The sequence below is a fragment of the Silene latifolia genome, chromosome 10 (genome assembly GCF_048544455.1).
Source record: "Silene latifolia isolate original U9 population chromosome 10, ASM4854445v1, whole genome shotgun sequence".
Classification (NCBI taxonomy): domain Eukaryota; kingdom Viridiplantae; phylum Streptophyta; class Magnoliopsida; order Caryophyllales; family Caryophyllaceae; genus Silene; species Silene latifolia.
The window spans coordinates 148,419,977-148,442,461 of NC_133535.1; the positions used below are offsets into that span (position 1 = coordinate 148,419,977).

Below are 22,485 nucleotides of genomic sequence, written 5' to 3' on the forward strand. Positions count from 1 at the left end.
CGTATTCAAATTTTTTGACCTTTGGTTAAAATATCTCGTATGAAATAATAATCGAAAGATGTATCCAATTCAGGCCATTCCGAAATGCTTTATCAAACATATAGAAGAATGCCATGGAGAACAAGATGAGAAGGCAGAACTGAAGGATAGAAACGGGAGAAGTTGGGGAGTCAAGATTATAAGTAAGAATAGTAGGAAGTATTTTAAAGAAGGATGGGATACTTTTTGCAAAGACAATGATTTGCATATTGGGGATTTCTTGGTGTTTAGGCATCAAGGTAACTTACTATTTGAAGTGTTAGTCTTTGACTCAACTTCATGTGAACGTGAAATTTCATCCTTAGGTGATCCACATTTGCAGGTAAATTATTCAATCCTTCTGCTTTTTTAATCAAGAAAATACCAAGGTAATGTTTGAAAACGCGGAATTAAATTCATTTTCATGATTTCAATTGTAGAAATTAAAAAGTTTGAATTCAATTCCAAAAGTTCGTTTGGGAAACCCATGGAACTGGAATTGGATTGGGCGAGACGGATATGGGTCGAGGTCACGGAAATTTTTTTTATTCGAAAAAATAAATATTGTCACGGGAAATATTTGTAATTGAAAAAAATATCATAAATAAAAATATTGCGATAAAATTTGCATAAAAAATGTAAATGGTAATAGAATAGGGATTTGAGAGACTCAAATTTTAATTAGGTTGCAATTTGTGAGCAAGACTCAATTACGTAATTCAATTTCAATTTTAAGTTGCCAAACATGCCATAAACGAAATCTCATGATAATTTTATTATGAAACTTTTTGTAAATAATTTTGACATCTAATAGGGAAATTTTAATACTGGCTACACCTTTCAATCTCAAATTATAAGTTTACTTTAAAAACTTAACCAATTACTCGTATTACAAACCTCTTTAATTGAATAATGAATACTAACAATCTTAAGTTGAAATTCAGAGTGCGGAGGAAGAAGGCGACAAACTCCACTGTTTTGGAGACCATGAAGCAGCTGGTAATGTCGACGAAGAAGGCGACAAACTCCACGTAGGGGAAGATCAAGAAGGAGACTCTGAGATGTCGTCTGGTATTCTTTCTTCAATACCTTTAACACTATTAGTTGTTGATTTGTTGTGTTCTTGCTTTGTTAAGTAGCTCACTGCTTTTATGGTCGTTTATCAGCCAAACACTCATTTTTTATCGACTCCAAGATGGAGAAGAAGAAACGTAAGCTTTCTGTTACTGCCTCCAAGCCGGCTCCCAAAAAGAGGGTGGAACCTGTTTTGGTAAAAATTTACCGAGTTATATATTTAATTGGTGAGTGATAGTGATTGATCTACGGCCGGTTAGTATTGGATTATGATTAATCTAACGAGAGAATATGCGATGAAGTAAGGAAGGAAAAGATAGATAAAAAGGATGACACGAGAGATTTTTGGTGACGCGGAAAACCCGGTGTGGGAACAACCGCGGAGGGAGTCGGAATCCCGCCAACTTTGCACTATAATCGATGTAAAAAACGCCCAAGTAAGGAAATACAATTTTTATGTTGCTCAATAATTATCGCCAATTGCTGATGGATTTTTTAGAGACCACTGTTGCTCGTTGATATGGAGAATGCCCTTTGTACGTTGCTTTGCCCTCGCTTTTATAGCTGCTAGAATCAGAAATAAAAATTGTCTAACCGTTCCCTGCTTCTGCTCCTGGATACTTGGTCAAATTCCTAAAGAATAGGTGGTGGTTAGTTGACTTCAAAAGATTCCTCCCTTGTTGTACGTGTGCTACTTTTGTTTCAATATGTGTTTGTTCCCTTTCTTAATCTTATGGCCCATAGCTTGCCACCTCAGCAATCCATCTCTCCTTCTCTTTACCAATCGCCGTGTGCCACGTCGCCCTTGATTGTCTCCCTTTTTCCCAGTAAAGTGATGCCACGTTGCGCATGATAAAAATCAATTTTTATCCCTAACAATTGCCCCCAAATTTCCGTCTCAAATGTTTTTAGGCGGGAATTTCCGTTGTGATGCGGAGAACTGACGAAGCTTTAGCAGTTACCTTGGTTTCTACAACTTCCCTCACTTAATTCTTCCCAACCGCCCATTAACTCCCCACTTTCCCTCAAACTCTTCCTCTCACGCCACTTCCTCGGTATCCTCCCTCTTTTTATATTCCCCAACTCCCTTCATTATTACCTCTCACTTCCTATCACCATCAATCACTTTTCATCCCTTCCGCCGGTTGCTTTTTTCACAGGTACTTCATCTTCAACTTCACTTTCTTTTCATTTCTTTGCATACTATGTCACAAAGATCGGCCTCTTCGACCTCGGCCTCGGATCCGGTAACGCCGTCCGATGCTTTCCTCTCCGGCGGCGTCCTTTCCGCCAAACATTCTTGTGACTCCGACTTCACCTCCGAGGACTTTGATCACATCAAGAAAACCTTTGGTTTCTCTGATGATGTGGTGTTCCACATTCCGACTCCTGGCCAGAAGGCCGACTCAGTGAGGGATGGGTGGATTTGTTTGTACGAATACGCCTTTCGTCTGGGTCTGCGATTTCCTTTCCCTCCTTTGGTTCAAGAGTATCTGAACTTGAATCAGCTGGCTATTTGCCAAGTGGCCCCATACACTTGGCGGACCTTGCTTGCGATTGATGCTATGAATAACCGTTTTGGTTATGAGATTGGTCTCTCGGACCTTGCACACTTGTTCTCGGTCAGGTCCCTTGCTCGGGGTCAAGTGACCATTCGGGTTCGAGACGGGGAAAAGAATTGCATCATCTTCCTGTGAAGCGGGATGACAAAGCAAGTGGTTTTCCCGCTTTATTTTTGTGAAAATTGACACTCTTCCTCTCCGACGACTATATTGTCAGTGTCTGGTGATCAACAGACGGTACTTGCATGCCCTTATTCCTGTGTATTTTTCTTTGATGCTCATATTTCCTTACTTGGTTTTTTGTGCAGGTTTGTGCCCCTTGCCTTCGTCTCCTGACAGAACTGCATCTCTTTCCAAACTATTCATCCACCTCCGAAAAATAGGACCTTTCCCAATCGATCCGGATTCTCAACTGCTGCGGTGAAGAAAACAAATTTCTTGAAGAAAAGGATTCAATGTCGACTAGTGCGTTGCTCCTCCCTTTTTTGACTTGGTTCTGTTTCTAGATTCTTCGTATATTTGGTTCCGACTTAATCTTTGCTGCTTCCAGGTTCTGCAAAATCTAGAATTTCACTGCAAGATGTTTTGGCTCAGAGAGTGAAGGAGCAGGATACGGCGCCCCCCAAGCTCGAGAAAAAGGAAGTCTACCCACGCTTCAGTTGGACCCCGTCCCAAGAGGAGGTCTCGCTGCTGCGAACCGGCTGGAGCGATCCCCTATTGAAGCCACGCCTCTAGCCGTGAGGCCTCCGCCGCTGGGCATGGGTTATCTCGTACGAGATGCTCCTGGGTTTCCAGAGTCATTCTCGGTTCTCCGCCCCCGTGCACTGCGTCGGTGCGATTCCAACGTCCGAGACCATCCACGCTTCGGAGCTATTCACGCTTCGGAACCGCTCCTGCTTCGGGGCTACTACCTTCTAGAGCCGCTCCCGCTCGGGGCTACTTCGCTTCTAGAGCCGCTCTCCGCTTCAGGGCTACTACGTTCCAAATGCCTCAGGAGGTTATTGTTTTTACACTTCCAGATAATTTTGGTAAGGCTAAGTCTACGAGTAGCTTGGACTTAATGAGCCGATGCTTCTTCCGCTCCTAGGTCTGCATACGGATAGCAATCCTTTGCCGACTTGGTGGATCGTGCTACGAGCATTCTTTTGAGGTAAACAATCATTGGCCGCCGCTATATATACTACTTTTTTTTTTTTTTTTTTTTTTTTTTTTGACGCTTGGTTCGGTCCACCAAATCCTTTCGAGATGGCCCCCGTATCTGCGGGAGAAGGTGCCTCTCCCGGTAGCGAGAAAATGCGAAACTCCTAAGGTCGCGAAAGAGGCCAATGAGGATAGGTGAAAACTCAGTGATCTAAACAAGTCCCGGGATTTGCTTTGTTGGAGGAGGCCACTCGAAGCGAGTTTGCGAGCACGTCTTTCTCTTCTTTGAGGGGCGGATTTCCGGTCTTGAGAAGAAAGTCGCGATCTTTGAGAAGAAAGTCGCGTCTTTGAGAAGGAGGCGGGCCGATGCTTTAGAGAGAAGGCAACGATCTTTGAAAGGCGTGCTTCGACGCCGAGAGGCGTATCTCGAGGTGGAGAAACGTGCTTCGATGCGAGAGGCTCGTCTTTGCCCGTTTCGGGAGGAGAAGGTTTCGAGGTGCGGGAGTTGAAAAGGACTCGGTGGATGCTTTGTCTTATCTTTGCTTTGGAAACGAAGATTGACTGTATAAAGGTGTTCCAGAAGGGAGAGCATTCTGCCTGGGACTTAGGAGCTGAAGAGGGGAGGCTTGCTGCTACCTTTCCTGATGGTCTGAATTTGGATATATTGGCTAGCTTGGTGGAGCCTGGTACTGTTCATGCTGATGATCCAGGCGCTGAGGAAGAGGTGAATTCTCCTGCTCCTGATGCTCAGGCAACTGCTTCTGAAGCCGTGGAGCGTATTGACGTAGATTAGTATTTTTCTGCATCTGAAAGACTTATGCTATGCTTAGTTAGTTTTTGGCCCTACGGGGCATGACATCTTTATTTTGAACAGTTTATGTACTTTTGGTCTGGCTCTGGTGCCAGGCATACTTTGCTTTTCGACTTAAGTATTTCCTACTGGTTATCTTTTTGTGTCGTACCGTTTCTGGTGGTTTGATTTGTGTATGCACGTCGTTTGTTTGGCCATCGCTGATAGATTGCTGGCTAAGGGGTCTAGTATGCCCACTCGTCCAGAGGAGCCAGGCTTGCGTGGGTGCTAATGCATCGCGGGAGGCTGGTTGTCCCGGTTGTATGTGCTTAGCCACGGACACACGCCCTCTGTAATGAATACAAGCTCTGCCAGATTAGTTTGCATTTTATTTCCCTGGCTTATTAGAAAAAATTAATTTACTCAAGGTGGTTTTATAATTTAGAACTTTCCGGAATTAAAATACGAGCAAGTCTATTGGAATCAGAATTGTTGAATTCGAAAATAACATTTTTAGAGCCAGAAAACATTCAGAATCAGGAGATATCCAGACCCAGAGAAGTATAGAAAATAGAAAAATATTTTAGAAGCAGGAAAATATCTTTTAGGGCTAGAAGAATTTTTGGAGGCATAAAAGTATTCAGAGACAGAAAAATATTCAGAGCCAGGAAATATGTAAGGCAATATCTATAACCTGGCTGGGCTGCATCTGGTAGGCTGAGTACCCGGTTGTTGACCTTGCTGGTGACTTTAAATAAAATATTTTTTCAAGTGGGTGATATTCCAGGATCTAGGAACCATTTGCCCTTCTATAGTCATGAGTCGGTAGGCTCCATTTCCAACTGTGCTTTCTACTTGGTATGGCCCCTCCCAATTGTAGGCAAATTTACCTGCTTGCTGGTTCTTGGTATTCTGGAAGACTTTCCTTAGGACCAGATCTCCCACCTGCAGGGTTCTTACTTTTACGTTCTTGTTGTAGCTTTTAGCCACAGTCTGTCGGTAGGAAGCCATCCTGATCTGGGCGCTGGTTCTGAGTTCATCTATCGTGTCCAGGTTGCTTGCCATTTCCACCTGGTTCCGATCTTCTGTGATGCATCCATATCTGTGGGTTGGGACCACGACTTGAGATGGGATGATCGCTTCTCTCCGAACACCAGGTGAAGGGGTTTGCCCCGTTGCAACCTTTGGTGTGGTTACGTCACCATTTCGAGAGAACCAGAGGTAGCTCTTCCACCCATTTGCCCCCAATCTCCTCTAGTTTCTTTTTCAAGTTTTCAATGATAATCTTATTCTTTGGATTGACTTGTCCGTTGGACTGGGGGTTCCTGGGAGTAGATTTCTGCAACGAGATGTTCCACCTAGCACAAAAAGCTTCCGTCTTATTTCCAATGAATTGGGACCCATTATCACATATAATTTCAGATGGAATGCCAAACCTGCATATGATATTGCGTTTAATGAAAGATATCACCTGGGTTTCTGTAACCTGGGAGGATGATTCTGCTTCTATCCATTTGGAAAAGTAATCCGTCATGGCGAGCATGTAGACTTTGTTTCCCGGTGCTCTGGGTAATGATCCCACGATATCCATCCCCCATTTCATGAAAGGCCATGGTGAGATAACCTGGTGCAGAGGCTCTGCTGGCTGGTGGCTAACATGGGCGTGTCTCTGGCAAGCGTCGCATCTTTTTGCGAATTCCATGGCATCTTTGCGCATTGTGGGCCAGAAGTATCCCTGCCTCAGTGCCTTGTTGGACAGGCTCCTGCCCCCTGCATGGTTTCCACATTCTCCACTGTGGATAGCATGCAAAACAGCCTGAGACTCTTCCCGATCCAGGCATCTGAGGTAGGGTCCAGCGTGGGATTTCCTGAAAAGAACATTATCGATTAGTAGGAATCTGGATGCTTTCATTTTAAAGCCCCTTACCTCCTTTTTATCTGCTGGTAGGACGTCATTCTGCAACCAGTCTAGGTAGGGTTTCCTCCAGTCTGGAGTACTTTCTTCACTGCTGGTGCTGCACACTTTTTCTGCTTCCTGCTGAGATTTTAGTGTTGCTGGCTCCAGCACGTGGACAATTGGTATCGTGGAGATAGTTCCTGTCTTGAAGTTGCCCCGGGGTGGCTAGTGCGTCGCTTCGCGTTCGCTCCCTGGGATTTGCTTGATGTTGAATGTGACAAACTTGCCTTTCAGCTCTTTTGCTACATCTAAATATGCCATCATCCTGGATCCCTGGCTTCATAGCAATCATTTACATGGTTAACTATAAGCTTAGAATCACCGCAAACCCGAAGGTGCTTGATTTTCGGATCGAGCGACTTCAGGACCCAGGATTAGTGCCTCATATTCTCGCCGTTGTTTGTGGCTTTGAATTCACATCGTACGGCCTGGACTATGAGGTCTCCATGGGGTGATTTGAGGACCGACCTACTCCTGCTCCTTTGGCGTTTGAGGCTCCGTCCACATGTAACTCCCATACTTGTTCTCCTTTGTCTTCTTCCAGTTTCGTGGATGTCTGTTCGGCCTGGGTCTGGAGCGCTGGGCAGAAGTCAGACACAAAGTCTGCCAGAGCCTGAGACTTTATGGCCGTACGGGGTTCAAACTTCAAATCGTACCCGCTCAAATGCACGGACCATTTAGCCATTCGTCCTGACAATTCTGGTTTTCTCATGATAGTTTTAAGAGGATAATTAGTTATCACGAAATGGTATGAGACTCGAAGTAAGGACGCGATTTATAGGATGCGATAACTAGTGCAAGGACAAGTTTTTCTAGTGATGTGTACCGGTCTCTGCCGGAAGTAGAGACTTGCGATGTAGTATACCGGATCTTTGTGATCCTTCCTGCTCTCATACTAGCACCGCACTAATGCATTACTTGGATGATAGATACGGGAAAAGTGGTTCTCCCGGCTCTGGTTTCGACGGGAGGGGGGGTCTTTGAGATAGCGTTTGACTCTGAAATGCTTTTTCGTGGTCGTCCGTCCATTCAAATCTTTGGCTTTTTCTGAGTATATCATAGAATAGCCTCGCATCCGTCCGAGGATCGGATATAAATCTGTTTAAGGCTGCCACTCTTCCAGTCGGTATTTGTCGTCTTTTGGTTTCGCGGTGATTTCAAATTGCAGAATGCTCTTATTTGCTCGGTGCTGGCCTCTATCCCCCTCTGGGTTACCATGTACCCTAGGAATTTTCCACTGGATACTCCGAAGGTGCACTTCGTAGGATTCAGCTTCATTTGATATTTCCTGAGGGTATTGAAAGTTTCGCCAGTCTTTGGTGGTCTTTGTGAAGCTCGCTTCGATTTGACGACCATATCGTCTTTATATACTTCCATAGTTTGGCCTATTTGTTCTTTAAACATCATGTTCACCAGACCTCGATAGGTAGATCCTGCATTTTTCAGTCCAAAAGGCATGACGTTATAACAATAGATACCTCTCTCGGATCGAATCTTTGTCTTTTTCCTGGTCACTCGGGTGCATCTTTATCTGGTTATATCCGCTCCAGGCATCCAGGAATGTCGGCATCTCGTGGCTGCGATGGCATCTACCATGGCGTCTATGTGTGGTAGAGGGAATGGATCTTTTGGGCAAGCTTTGTTTAAATCCGTGAAATCGTCGCAGACCCTCCACTTGCCATTCTTCTTTGGGACCACTACCACATTAGACAACCACTTTGGGTACTTTACTTCACGAATCTTTCCCCGCAGCAAAGCGGTTATCTACTTCTTGATTTATGACCTGGTTTCTTTCGGAAGCAACCTTTCTTCTTTTCTGCTGCATAGGTTTATAGCTTGGATCCACACTTAGCTTGTGAGTTATCACGCTTGGGTCTATCCCTATCATATCATCATGTGACCAAGCAAAGTAATCTATGTTAGTTCTCAACAACCGAACGAGTTCTTCACGAATCTTACCTCTACACTCGGATCCAATGAGAACGATTCGTTACGGATGCGGCGAGTCCAGGATTACTTCGTCTAGTTCACTGCCGAGGCTCAATGTACTCGTCCTGGATGCGCCGGCTCAGAATTGCTATGCGGGCGATCCTGTTATTGGCTTCAGCCACCTTGTAACAATCCTTAGCTTCTTCCCCGGTCCCCACGTATTTCTTGCACCCCCAAGGTGTTGGAAACTTTAGGCATTGGTGGTACGTTGAGGGAATTGCTTTCATCTCGTGGATCCAGGGCCTGCCAAGGATTACATTGAAAGTAGAGGGCCCATCAATAACCAAATACCTTACACATTCTGTTTACACCTCCGGCGTAGGTCGGGATGATGATTTCTCCTAGGGAGTGCTTTGTTTCGCAATTGAAACCAACTAAGGGAATTGCCTTCTTTGCTAGATCTTTCTCGGTGAATCCCATTCCTTTGAGTGTTTCCATCATGATCAAGTTGACGGAGCTTCCGGTATCCACCAGGATCTTTTTCACCTTGCAATTTCCTATGGGAAGCGTGATGATTAGAGTGTCGTGGTCTTGTTCGGGAGTAGATCTGCGTCTGTTTCGTCGAAGGTGACCGATGGCGGTTCTGGTGGTTAACCTGCGGAGTTCTCTGTCTGTCTCCCTTAGCCCTGGTTGCATGCCTCTTAGGCTGAGTAGGTCGGCCCACATAGCTCCGATCCACCCAATGACATTCACGGTTCTAGAGCAATGAGGAGGAGGGAGGCGAGAACCCGATCCGCCGAATTTACTCTGGTTGTGTTTACTGGGTAGGAGATGATCCGGGTTTCCTTGGTCATAGTGAAATTTGACTTCCTTTACGAGGGAGTGGCATTCATCGGTGTTGTGAGTGTTGTTGCCGTGGAACTCACACTTTTTGCCTGTGTCTCTGCTGCTGGGGTTTCCTTCTGGAAGTTTTGGCCATCTGACTCTGCGTCCCAGCTCCTTCAAGGCTTTGAATAATCCTGCAAGATTGGTAGTGAAACCATACTCACTTACTTTCGGAGGCGGATCGCGGATTTTCCTTCGCATTTCCGAAACTTTATTTACGCTCCTGCTTTGTAGGGTTTGGATCTTTCACTCTTCTTCTCTCCGGAGCCTTTACGGATCTTGGGTCCAATCGTAAGTGCCTCTTCTTGGTGCGAGTCCTCTTCCCGACCTCATGACAAAGAATCGCCTTCGATTGCACCTCCTCAAAGGTAGTGCATGGATGCATGGTTAGTTCCTTGTATAGCTGTGAATCCTGGTGTAGCCCTCGACGGAAGGCTTGTATAGCGGTTGCTATATCACACCTCGGAATTGACACCTTCTCTTTGTTGAACCGGTTCAAGTAATCACGGGTGGATTCCTCAAATCCTTGCACTAGCCGGTAGAGGTCGCTGGTCTGCTTCTCTGGCTTTCTGCTGCTGTGCGAATCTTTGGTTGAAGGCATTGACTAGGTCGGCGAAGGCTGGATATGCTTTTGTTCGATAGCCGACGAACCACTGCAGGGCTGCTCCTGACAGTGTTGATCCGAAACCTTTGCACATGCAAGCTTCCTTTAGAGATCCAGTTGCGGTTATCACCATCATTTTCTGCTTGTAGTGGTTGATATGGTCAAGTGGATCTGTGGTCCCGTCATAAAGTGTCATAGCTGGCGGCACACATCCTTTAGGAACACCGATTAGAGCTATATCATCCACAAAAGGTGAGTCTGCGTAGCTATCTTTGGTCGCTTTCTCCAGTGGACGGACTACGCCGGTATCCTATACATTAGCTCCCTCGGCTCCCGGTATTGCTGCTCCAGTGAGTTACCCGCTCTGCAAGAGGGTTAGAAAGCAAAGTGGAAGGAACCAGCGAGATGTACCTCCTAGCCAGTGCTCCGGAAAGTTGGCCGATCTTTGGATGACTGTTCTTTGGTGTTGCACTGATTATGGATCCAGGCTGCCATCCTGGCGTCTGCTGTAATCCTCCGATCCAGGCTCCACTGGTGAACTGGTTGCAGGATGGGATTGCTGTGTTGGGGACAGGTCCAGACTGCCATCCTGGTGTCTGGTGTGCGGGGGTACCTGAAAAAGGTGGAAGATCAGATCCAGAAGGGGTGCTAAATAACGTGTTACCTGTTGTCTGCTGCAGACTGGGTGGATTATCAAATGACAGACATCCCAATCCTCTTGGCTCGATTGGTTCGCTGGGTGCTACCCCTGCAAGATCCAGCCTGGTAACTAGTTCTGACGGGATTGGTCGACCCAGTTCTCCACCGCTGGTTCTGGCTAGAGCCTCTGGTGCTGATGCTGGTTTGGACTGGACTGCCGTCACGATTTGAGCCATCATATTCTGGTTGTCTTTCCTCAGATCTTCAACAGCCCGACGCAGAATGTCCATCCCCTGAATCATCACCTGCATCGGATCGAGTGCTGGAGATCCTCTGCTTCGGAGAACTTCTGCGCCTGAGCTTTCCTGGGTCGGGCTTCTGGATGCTGCTTCGCCTCCTCTGCTGGGGCTGCTTTCCCTGCTGGATTTGGACTGACTGGATGCACCTGTTGCCTTGGGAATCTGCGGTGGTTTCTGAGGCTGGGGCATGGCTCTGGTCGACATGCTGGCAGGGATCATTTGGCTGGATGTCGGGGATGCACGACCGTCTGCAGATGCAGAAGTAATTCCTGCTGCAGAAGATAGGGTGACATACTCGGCTTTGGAAGGATTACAGGCAGTTCCAGACATTGTGATGGCTGGTTCGGTTTTGCGAGGCTTGGCTATAGAAAATGATCACTATGCCCCACGGTGGGCGCCAAACTGTTTTGGTAAAAATTTACCGAGTTATATATTTAATTGGTGAGTGATAGTGATTGATCTACGGCCGGTTAGTATTGGATTATGATTAATCTAACGAGAGAATATGCGATGAAGTAAGGAAGGAAAAGATAGATAAAAAGGATGACACGAGAGATTTTTGGTGACGCGGAAAACCCGGTGTGGGAACAACCGCGGGGGGAGTCGGAATCCCGCCAACTTTGCACTATAATCGATGTAAAAAACGCCCAAGTAAGGAAATACAATTTTTATGTTGCTCAATAATTATCGCCAATTCTTTGATGGATTTTTAGAGACCACTGTTGCTCGTTGATATGGAGAATGCCCTTTGTACGTTGCTTTGCCCTCGCTTTTATAGCTGCTAGAATCAGAAATAAAAATTGTCTAACCGTTCCCTGCTTCTGCTCCTGGATACTTGGTCAAATTCCTAAAGAATAGGTGGTGGTTAGTTGACTTCAAAAGATTCCTCCCTTGTTGTACGTGTGCTACTTTTGTTTCAATATGTGTTTGTTCCCTTTCTTAATCTTATGGCCCATAGCTTGCCACCTCAGCAATCCATCTCTCCTTCTCTTTACCAATCGCCGTGTGCCACGTCGCCCTTGATTGTCTCCCTTTTTCCCAGTAAAGTGATGCCACATTGCGCATGATAAAAATCAATTTTTATCCCTAACAGAACCCTCCTTAGAACCCGAGCCAATGTCAGCGAGCGAGCCTAACTCCACAATTTTGCTTCACTTCCCTAGTGGTTATGGGGGTGATAAAAATGTTCCACTATGGCCGCAACTTGGCCAGCTTTTGTTTCCTAGTACCCTAAGCGGCCTTGGTTCCAAACCTCTTCCACAGGTATCGGATATGGCAGCTGAAAACGCCTTTAATGTAAGGAGTTCTTACCTTTCTATCTGGTTTATTTACTCTTTGAAGATTTTGTCTTGATATTAATTGTCGTTCTATCTACAGGCCCTCCAGGTGAATCTATTCATTCGCGAGGAAGTTATTCGCCTAATGGGTGAAGTGAACAATCTCAAAGAGAGGAATGCCGCCTTGGAGTCCCAGCTAGCCCGAACTCAGGGTGACAACTCTTCTCTCTCCGCCGGGCTGAAAGCTGCTGAAGACCAAGCCCTAACTTTGAAGAAGCGCCTCTCTAATGCCCTGGTGTTTGCTGCTTGGGAGTTTAAGATTAAGCTTATGAAGGAATTCCAGGCTGGAGAGCATACCGCCTGGGACGTGGAAGAAGAGGAAAGGCTGTTTGCTGCGGCCTTTCCAACTAAACCTGACTTAAGCATTCTGTGGGACCTTGTGGACTCCGATGAGGAGGAAGTTCATGCTGACGAGGCGGTCACCCAAGAGGATCAGACTGGTGACCCGACTGTATGAGTATTTTTAATTTTGCTTAGTACTTTAGTCCTGTGAGGCATTTAGTTTTACTTTTGAACAATGCGGAACCTGTTTTAGTATACCAAATGCCCAAGTTCAGACTTACTGCCACATCGCGAAGGATTCTACTCTTTGCTTAGGGATGGCAATGGGTCGGGTTGGATCGGGTTTTGCAAGATCCAAACCCGATCCACTTACTTATTGGATCATAGATCCATATCCATACCTGATCCTGTCCATATCCAAAATTTTAAAATCCATACCCGGTCCATTATATTTTTTTCAAACCCATACCCGCTCCAAATCCATACCCGATCCACTACATAAACCAAAACCCAATCTGAAACTTGATTTGACTACATAAAAATTTAATCTTATATAAGAAAATTTAAATTTCAAGGTTAATAAAGCCTAAATTTTCAAAAATATCCAATTGGATCGGGTTCAGGTATGAATGGATCGGGTTTGGATTTGGTTCGGGTTTTTCAATAGTGGATATGGATATAGGTTTTTAAACAGTGGATCGGGGATGGGTTTTTAAAAGGTGGGTTTGGATCGAATATTTTCCTTCGGTTCGATTCGGGTTCGGTTCGGTTTATGCCATAATTGCCATCCCTATCTTTGCTGCACCAAAATGTTGCTTATATTGAAGATATCACTAGCAAATCAAATATTATGTAATATTCTATCTTACGTAATTAATAATTACTTAAGATAAAATATTACATAATACTCCGTATTTACTCCGTATTTGATTTGCTAGTGATATCTTCAATAGCTTAGTCGAATTATGCATATATCTAGACATCACACTAAACGAAAAAGCAATATCCGGCCTAGTATGAGTAAGATAATTTAAGCCCACAACAAGGCTTCTATACACTCTGCCATCAGCATGCTCCGTTCCATCTTCTCGCTGCAACTTTTCATTACTTGGCGTTAGTTATGTCTGTGATTTTTGGTGTTTGGTTGTTTACGGAGAACAGGAAAAATGTTTTAAGGGGTTCTTATGTTGGTGGACAGGAAACCTTTCCTTGTTTTATAAACTTTGATTGTGATTTTTTTTTGTTTTGTTTTGATTATGGATCAAAACCTTGGTCTCTTGATATCAAGTCGAGCACTAAATTTTCGATAATAAAATCCTATAAAACGTCTGAGATATGCATTGTCGTAACTAGGATATGCTCTACCCTTGACCTAATTTTTCACACTAGAAAATACGGAGTATATCCTATCATCATACGTGATAATAAATTTTAAGAAAGTTACCAAATATGACTATACGAGTAGAAAAAAACGAAAACGTAACAATGTACATAAATACTCCTCTGTTCCGATGGATAGTTTACAGTTTACTTTGTGAGTGGAAAAAATAAAGTAAGCCTAAAGTATTGGGAGTGACTAATTCTTTTTTTTTTTTTTTAAATAAAGGGAGAGTGGGAGACATAAGGGCACGTAATTACGTAAGTCTCACGAAACGTACTCTATCAGATTAGGGCAACAAAACGGTCCAAGCGTTATTTGGTGTGCAAATTGAAGATTTTTCATGCATGGGGAAGACAATGCACCCAAACAATCTCCAATTTTTCCAACCTCTTCTTCCTGATTTTCTTCACAACTTTGTGAGTCTCCATCCCTATCTTTTTTTTTTTAGATGAAAGTACCCTATTACTCTTTGAAGGTTGGGTAAAAGTCAATGTCTTTAAACCCTAGTTTAGCTTGATCTGTGTCCAGAGGCGATAGTTAATATTGTACCGTATCTACTAACTTTATGTCGGCCAAAGTCTTTAATTTGTTAATAAAGTTACCTGTTTTTTGGATGACGAGAGAACCCCTAGCGACTACCTTTGTTGCACACCCCTTAGTATGTTTAATAGCCTACTACGTGTACAAGGTCAGCTATCTTTTTAATCAGCTGACATGCTTGAAGTTTAGAAGTTCTAGCCTCAAGCCCATGAATAATCCCATGAAATTGCTCTAGGTTTAGCCAAATTTATTTCCTCTTAAGAAAACATATGTGATGTGATTGTTTTTGCATGAGTTTAAGATAAAATTTTATGATTACGTTTAATTTACTCCTCCAACTCACCGTTTCTCTCCCAATCTAATAAGAAATATCAAGTAACTTTTATAATTCGAATGGCGACATTGCAATACATAGCATGACTTATGTACGTGGCTATGTCGGCGTAAGGAGGTTAGATGTATGCAACCATGCCCTATTTTCTTAAGAAACACAATAATATAATTGCATCTATAAACAAGGGTGATTTTGATACTAACTCGATTATTCGAACCCACGTCATGAGCAATTCTCATGACTTTACTAATTAAACTAGTTGACATCTGCTATGAATTGATAATGCACGTAGCAATGAGTAAAAATTTAAAGATGGATACGATGCAGGCCATTCCGATATCCTTTGTTGAACATTTAGAAGAATGTAATGGAGAACAAGATGAGAAGGCAGAACTGAAGGATAAAAATGGAAGAAGTTGGGGAATCAAAGTTATAAGTAAGAATAGTAGGAAATATTTTAAAGACGGATGGGATACTTTTTGCAAAGACAATGATTTGCATGTTGGGGATTTCTTGGTGTTTAGACATCAAGGGAACTTACGATTTGAAGTGTTAATCTTTGATTCCACTTCATGTGAACGACAAATTCCACCATTACGTGATCCACAATTCCAGGTCAATGATTCAATCCTTCCACTCTTTTTTTACTTTAGTATTCCCTCCATCCCAATTATTTGTTCATCAGTTTTACTTGGGTGTCTTAGTTTATTTACCTTTTTTTTATTTTGAGAATGTCTTAGATGAGGAATTTGATCCTACACATCCCCTTAGTCTTTGTGTCAATACAAAAAATAAAATAAACAGATAACGGTAACGGAGAAAGTAGAAAACAGTAAGGGTGTGTTTAGATTGGAAGATTTGGAAGGAAAAGAAGGGGAGAGAGAGTATGGCTATGGATTTTAAATCCCTTGTTTGGATAGCAAATGAGGGTGGGGGAAAATGGAGGGGGAGAGATTTGAAGGGATCCAATTTCCCTCATTCAAGCCTAATCAAAATCTCTCAACAATAGGCAAGATTGGAAGGAAAATTGTATCCAAACATCCACTCTCCATTCTCCCTCCCCTTCCCTTCTCTCCCTTTCCCTTCCCTCCTTCAGTCCTTCCTCTCTCCTCCATTTCCCTTCACTTTTGCTATTCAAACACCCTGAACAAAATATAAGTCTCATGATAATTTTATCATGAAACCCTATTAAATTTGCAGATGGCTTAGGCCTCGCCCATTAACTTCTTAGGGATAATTGTACACTTTCGTTGTAAATTATTCTCATTAACTTCTTAGGGATAATTGTACACTTTCGTTGTAAATTATTCTCCTTTATAATGGATGCAAAAAAGTTTTTTGTAAAATGAATGCTAAAAATTATAAATTGAATACAGCATGTGGACGAAGCTAATAAAGATGACCAAGTCATGCCGGACATTAGGGAAGAAGGCGACAATCTCCATTGTTTTCGAGGCCATGGAGAAGCTGGTAGCGTCAAGGACGGTGAGACTATTCTATAAAATTACTTTGAGTAATTGTTCTACTATAGATGTTGGTTGCTAAATTGATGGAAAGTAGAAGTTCTTATCCAATTCTAATTCATAAATGTAGAAAATAATTTACCTAGTCAAAAATCATCACAAAACTTTAATAATAGTCTCTTGATTCTATTTATCTTGAACAAGAGAGAATCTTGGTCATGTTCTTTCGAATTGAAACTTATCTGATCTGAACTAAACATGTAGGATCTAAGCTGAACTGAACTGAACTTATAGGATCTGAATAGAACATATAGGATCTGAATTTAACTGAACTTATAAGATCTGAACTGAACTGAACTTATAGGATTTGAAGTGAACTTAAATTAAGTGACGTATTGGATTTGAACTAAACTGAACTTATAAAATCTGAATTGAACTGAAATTATAGGATCTAAACTGAACTTATAGGATTTGAAATGAACTTAAATTAAGCGACTTTAAGTCCAAAAGAACAAGGCCTTAGTCTTAATATTGGGAAAGCTTTTATGATATCGAGGCTATTATAAGGGTTAAAATTATGAGTGTCAATGAATCTCTGATCCTCAAAAACCTAAGTTCCATGAAATGGATCGACTTTTATACCGGCTCCCGCTTTGAAAAGCGGAAATGAATGGCCTAAATCTAGTCAATACCATATAAGGGGCATAACAAACGCTCTTGTCCTTCTAAGGCTTCATTAGCAGCCCCTTCGGGGTAATGTCTACAAATTATACATTCAATGTTGTTTATGTTTTTTTTTTTCTATATTGTATTTAAACACGTTTTGTTTCATGCAGATCACATGAACTACAATGACCCTTACTTACAATGTTACCCCTATAGCACTCGCCCCATTATTAGTCCTCATTCCAATGAAACTCAAGCGAACTATGAATCTCAACACTACTACTACCCTACTGCTGTCGACTACTCTTTGTTAGTAAGTGACCTACAATTTATATAATTTACGCTTTATTTTTTTTCCGCGAAAGTGGCAATTGAGCCCCATTACATTGGGTAATTGTGAGATTAAGCCCCTTAAGTTTGGATTGTAGCAATTAGGCCTCATAAGTTATGCAAAAGGTGAAATTAAGCCCATTACCTAAAATCTCATGATAAATTCATTTTCCCATACCACAAAAACTTAATTAGGTTATATTTTGTTTAAAAAAAAGTGCAAAATTCTTTTTAAAAAAAAAAGTAAACAAAGACAATATACTTTAAAATTCTGGAAAAATAAAAACTTTAGTTTTATTTTACTTTTTTTTCGAGAAAATCGTCATTTTTATTAAAATATATCTCTATTACAAAAAAAAAAAAAAAAAACTAAGCACGTATATTTTTTGTATGTCTCATCTTTTCACAAAAAAATAAATAAAAACATTATATATATTTTTTTCATTTCGTAAAGAATTGTTAACAAATTTAAGAAAAATATTCAGTTTTTTAATAAAACATAAATATTTTTATTTTTATGAAATAAATTAAAATCTTCTCTAATTGATTCTAATTCATTTTAAATTTTGATTTCATTGTTAACTTTTATTTTGATTGTATATGATGGGGCATATTCTGCACCCTCTGACCGAGTCAACATATTGAGCAAGGTCAAAGATATCCACAGCAAGTCAACGACTTAGACAGCCTAACCAACGCAGCCTGTCGGCCTGTCTCTTGTGCCTCGGCTAGGACAACTAGCCAGCCGGGGCACACATCCGCGAGCTCGTATCCAAGACCCCTCGGCGGCGAGTCATCAGGGCCCGTCGGCCTACCATGGGTTCGTCAGCCGAGGGTAGGTCAGTCTTTCCACCTGCTAGCCACTTGGCCACTTGGCCACTACGTGACAAAAGGTGAAAGTCTATAAATACTCCTCAACCCTCATTGAGGAGAGGATCCACAATTTAACCTAAGAATCACTATTCATCTGGTAATATCTTCCTTATCTCTCTACAATACATACTACGCCAAGTAACCACAACTTACCTCTCTAAGTTACTGACTTGAGCGTCGGAGTGAGTTCGCTCGGTCCCAAGCCGAGCCCTCAGTTTGTTCACTGTTTCAGGAGACCGAAAGGAAAAGCAACCAAAGACGTCATTCTACAAGCACGGGTGGTAACAAATAACTGCTCTGGAATTACACCCGGAACAGTATATATTGTAAAAAGTGTAATCAATTTCACTTATGTAATATGATATATTGAATTTATCATGAGATTTTGGGTAAGAGCTTAATTTCACCTTTTGCATAACTAATGGGGCCTAATTGCTACAACCCAAACTTAAGGAGTTTAATCTCACGATTAGCTAAAGTAATGGGGCTCAACTGCCACTTTCGCGATTTTTTTTCTCTCGTATTGACATCAACATTTTCTCGAGACTCATGCAAGTGTATTTAACTATAATCACGCTTCCTCCTTACTTGCTCATCGTCTGGGATGATGTGTCAATCAATGGCTCATGTACAAATGTTGTATGAAATACAAAAGATGTCTCGCCAATCTCTCCAAAACACTAGGCAAGGGCATCTCATTCATCTAGAATCAGAATCAGAAGATGAAGATGAAGATGAAGAAAGCTCCCATGACGACAACGAGATTCCACGATACGACTTCCGGCATTTGAAGCATGGAGCAACTCCATCCGTGCCAAGATGAAGACACGTCCAATGGTTCGACATCACAAATAAGGACTAAGAGAGGTCGTTCTCAAAGAAACTAGGGTGTTGTAATTGTAATTTATTTATTTGAAACTTAAATTGTGTGCTCATGACATTTAGTTAATGCAAGACTTATTTTTTTTTACATTAGAACAAGTAAGTGTGAATTAAAGTGTGCAAGATTGTCTTTTTTCTTAAATTTGATGGTATGGTGACAAGACTAAGTCGTATTCTTATACAAAATAATCGATCCCAAACGGACACTAAAAATGCAGATAGTGGAGTCAAGGGTAGAACCACAAGGAAACGTGACATTTTGAAACGTGACATCGAGCTCTCATACTCTGCCATATCGAAGTATAGCAGGAGCCATTTCGTGCTTGATGTTGCGTTTCAAGCATCTTGTTATGAGTCAAGATATTGTTGATGGTGATATCCTTTTGCTTGACTATCCTTTTTGCATTTAAGTAAAGAAGTCTTGTTGATTCTTTTGCATTTGGAGCATCGCTCTTTGCATATCAAAATATTGGTCATTGGTTTGCATGGGGGGTTGAGTAGGTGTAAATTTTTGGTTTTCGGGGGATTGAGCTTGATATCCTTGTTGGTTTTAAAGGCATTTTGGTTATGATTTTTATTGAAGAAGGGCTTTTGGATGCCTTGTTGCTTTTGATTCTTTATTAGAAGAGTAATGTAGAATTGCTGAAGGGGATTTTGAATGTTTTGGCTCTTATAGGAGAAATTGGGTTAAGAGGTTCTTGCTTATATGCTTGAAAAGCATTTACTTTTTCCAATATACCCCTATATTCTTGTTGACCATGTTGGAAAGTACCACAACTTTCACAAATCCCACTTGGTAGGGAAGATGACATTACCATTATCGCATTAACTTTTTTTTTTTTTGATTAGGTAAGAAAACTAGGTTGATCCTCTAGGGCAGGACCAACCTATCTCATCCTTTCGAATGAGGGAGGTAAGTTGAAGCCACCGGCTATCAAACCACCTCGAAAGAGTTGGACATGAATGTCCAACAGAAGCCATGAACTCAGCAACCTTGTTGGCTTCACGAAAGCAATGTTTAATTATCACTTCATCGAAAAAATGAAGGTCTAATTTTACATCCTTGATAATATTAGAAATTTCCCACGGAATTTGCCAAGTACCTCGAATCGGGTTAATAACACATAAATTATCACCCTCCACAATTAACTTTGAAATTCCTAAGTATTTAGCTGCTAAAATACCTTCTTTTAAAGCAAGTGCTTCCGCAACAAGGATACTATTGGATCCGCACCTTTTTGCTCCCAACAAGATGATTTTACCATTGTGATCTCTTATAGAATATCCTAAAGCAGCTTTATTACCTTCTATTCTCGATCCGTCAAAATTTAGCTTTAGGAAACCGTTTGTAGGTTTTTCCCACCAAATCTCTTCCTTACTAGAATTATTTCTAGCTGACTCTTCTACCTCAGGATTGTTAAGATCCTTAAATCTAGTCACATTCCAGGTCTTAATGCTATTATTACATAAAGTAATAAGTTTGCTGATACTTAAATTAACATTATTAAATATAATATCATTTCTATGAAACCATGCATTCCACCAAATAAAAATAATCTTAATGAAATCATCTTTTGGAATTAATTCTTTGAGATAATTAAGTTTCGTTAGAAAACTTTGACTTGTAATATTATCATAATTTGACAAAAACTCGTTGAAACTAATAATGTTCAGGTCTTGGATGACAGACCCAATCAAGGGACATTCGTAAAAGAAATGATCTTTGTTTTCAACAGGATTGTTGCACATAACACAATGATGTGGGACATCAATATGACTCTTGAGAAGTCTACTTTTTGTTAGAAGACCGTCAACACAGGCTTTCCAAAGAAAAAATTTCAATTTAGGAGGAATATTCAATTTCCAAATCCACTGAAATTCACATTTGTCAAGAGCTTGATCGAACAAACCTTGCGCTAACCAAGTTGTTGTTTTGGTAGAGAAATTTCCATTTACGGACAACCCCCAAATGAGGGTATCAGGAATATCATTATGTGGCACTAGAATGTTAGTAATCTGATTAACAATATCGTTATTCACTAAATTGGATAATTTACAAACATCCCATTGCTTGTCTGAGGTTATGAAATCTTTAACCAAAAGATTAAGATCACGGTTACCATCATCATCAACCATACTGCTTGTAAGTGGGTGTGAAAAAACCCAATTATCAGACCAAAACTTAATGTTGTTCCATTACCTACCTGCCATCTCAGTCCTTTTCTAAATAGAGTTCGAAGACTCATTAGTTTACGCCATTGCCAAGAAGAGGCTGAATTAGGCTTATGATCAAAGAGTGAACAATTTCTCAAGTATTTTTTCGATACCACTTTAACCCATATACTTTCCTTATCCATAATAATTTTCCCTAAAAGTTTCATTTGAAGAGCTTTATTAGCTGCTTCAGAAGATTTAATTCCTAAACCACCAACCGACTTTGGTAAACAAACTTTATGCCAACCAACCAAATTAGGAGAATATTGGGTAGGATTCTTATTCCAAAGAAAGTCTCTATTAATTTTATCTAATCTATTATGGATCGATGAAGGGAGGAGGAAGCTTTGCATCTGAAAAGTTCCCTTCGCGGCTAAATTAGCATTGACAAGAACTAGTCTGCCTGCTTGAGATAGAGAATTCGCTTTCCATTTCGATAATTGAGTGCAAGAAGATTGAATAATGTTCTCGAAAGTATTTTTGGTCACTCTGCTATCAATTATAGGACATCCTAAATACTTACCCAAATGAGCTTCCTCGTTCATATGAAGAATGCCTCTAAAGGACTCACGAAGAGAATGCTCAATATTTCTAGTGCATTGAAAAGTGGATTTGTCAAAATTAACAAATTGTCCGGATATCGTGCAAAAGTTATCTAAAATAGACTTAATAGTTCTACAACTCTGGTTAGAGGCTTTAGCGAAAATGATAGTGTCATCCGCAAAAGTGAGAAACAGAATTTTCTCCACCCCGGATCCAATTCTAACACCAATATCACTAGAGCTAACATCACTATTTTTTTGCAGAGATCTTGCTAAAATCTCGGTGCACATAATAAATATATATGGCGAAAGTGGGTCTCCTTGTCGAATACCTCGAGTGGGTTTAAAAACATCTCCCGGTGTTTCATTTACTAACACTGAGTAAGAAACAGTGTTTATACATGCCATAATCCATGAAATTCACTTAACATTAAAACCCATTTGCTTAAAAGTTTCCTCGATAAAATTCCATTCGAGTCTGTCGGATGCTTTCTCCATATCAAGTTTGATTGCAATCCAACCTCCTTTACCTTTTTTACGTTTAAATGAGTTAAAAATCTCGTGTGCTAAAAGAATATTATCTTGAATGAAGCGATTAGGTGTAAAAGCACCTTGAAACGGGTGAATAATCTTATGCAAGACACTTCGAAGACGATTAGCCAAGATTTTTGCAATAATTTTATAAATTGTTGAACAAAGACTAATTGGGCGAAAATGGTTTGCTGTTTGAGGATTTTCAATTTT

The 22,485-nt window shown here is 41.3% G+C and overlaps 2 protein-coding genes across 2 annotated transcripts; both read left to right on the forward strand.

Moving 5' to 3' along the window:
• Window positions 1–11,995: 11,995 nt before the first annotated feature.
• On the forward strand, window positions 11,996–12,710 carry LOC141606291 (uncharacterized). The gene is made up of 2 exons (XM_074425359.1): window positions 11,996–12,193; window positions 12,275–12,710. Exons 1-2 carry the CDS (start codon window positions 12,014–12,016, stop codon window positions 12,689–12,691), a joined length of 597 nt encoding a protein of 198 aa, XP_074281460.1. The 5' UTR covers window positions 11,996–12,013; the 3' UTR covers window positions 12,692–12,710.
• Window positions 12,711–14,167: 1,457 nt separating this feature from the next.
• Window positions 14,168–19,108, forward strand: LOC141606290 (putative B3 domain-containing protein At5g66980). The gene is made up of 5 exons (XM_074425358.1): window positions 14,168–14,313; window positions 15,099–15,386; window positions 16,148–16,256; window positions 17,071–17,213; window positions 18,649–19,108. The coding sequence occupies exons 1-5, from the start codon at window positions 14,242–14,244 to the stop codon at window positions 18,709–18,711; spliced, it is 675 nt and encodes a 224-aa protein (XP_074281459.1). The 5' UTR covers window positions 14,168–14,241; the 3' UTR covers window positions 18,712–19,108.
• Window positions 19,109–22,485: the final 3,377 nt, after the last annotated feature.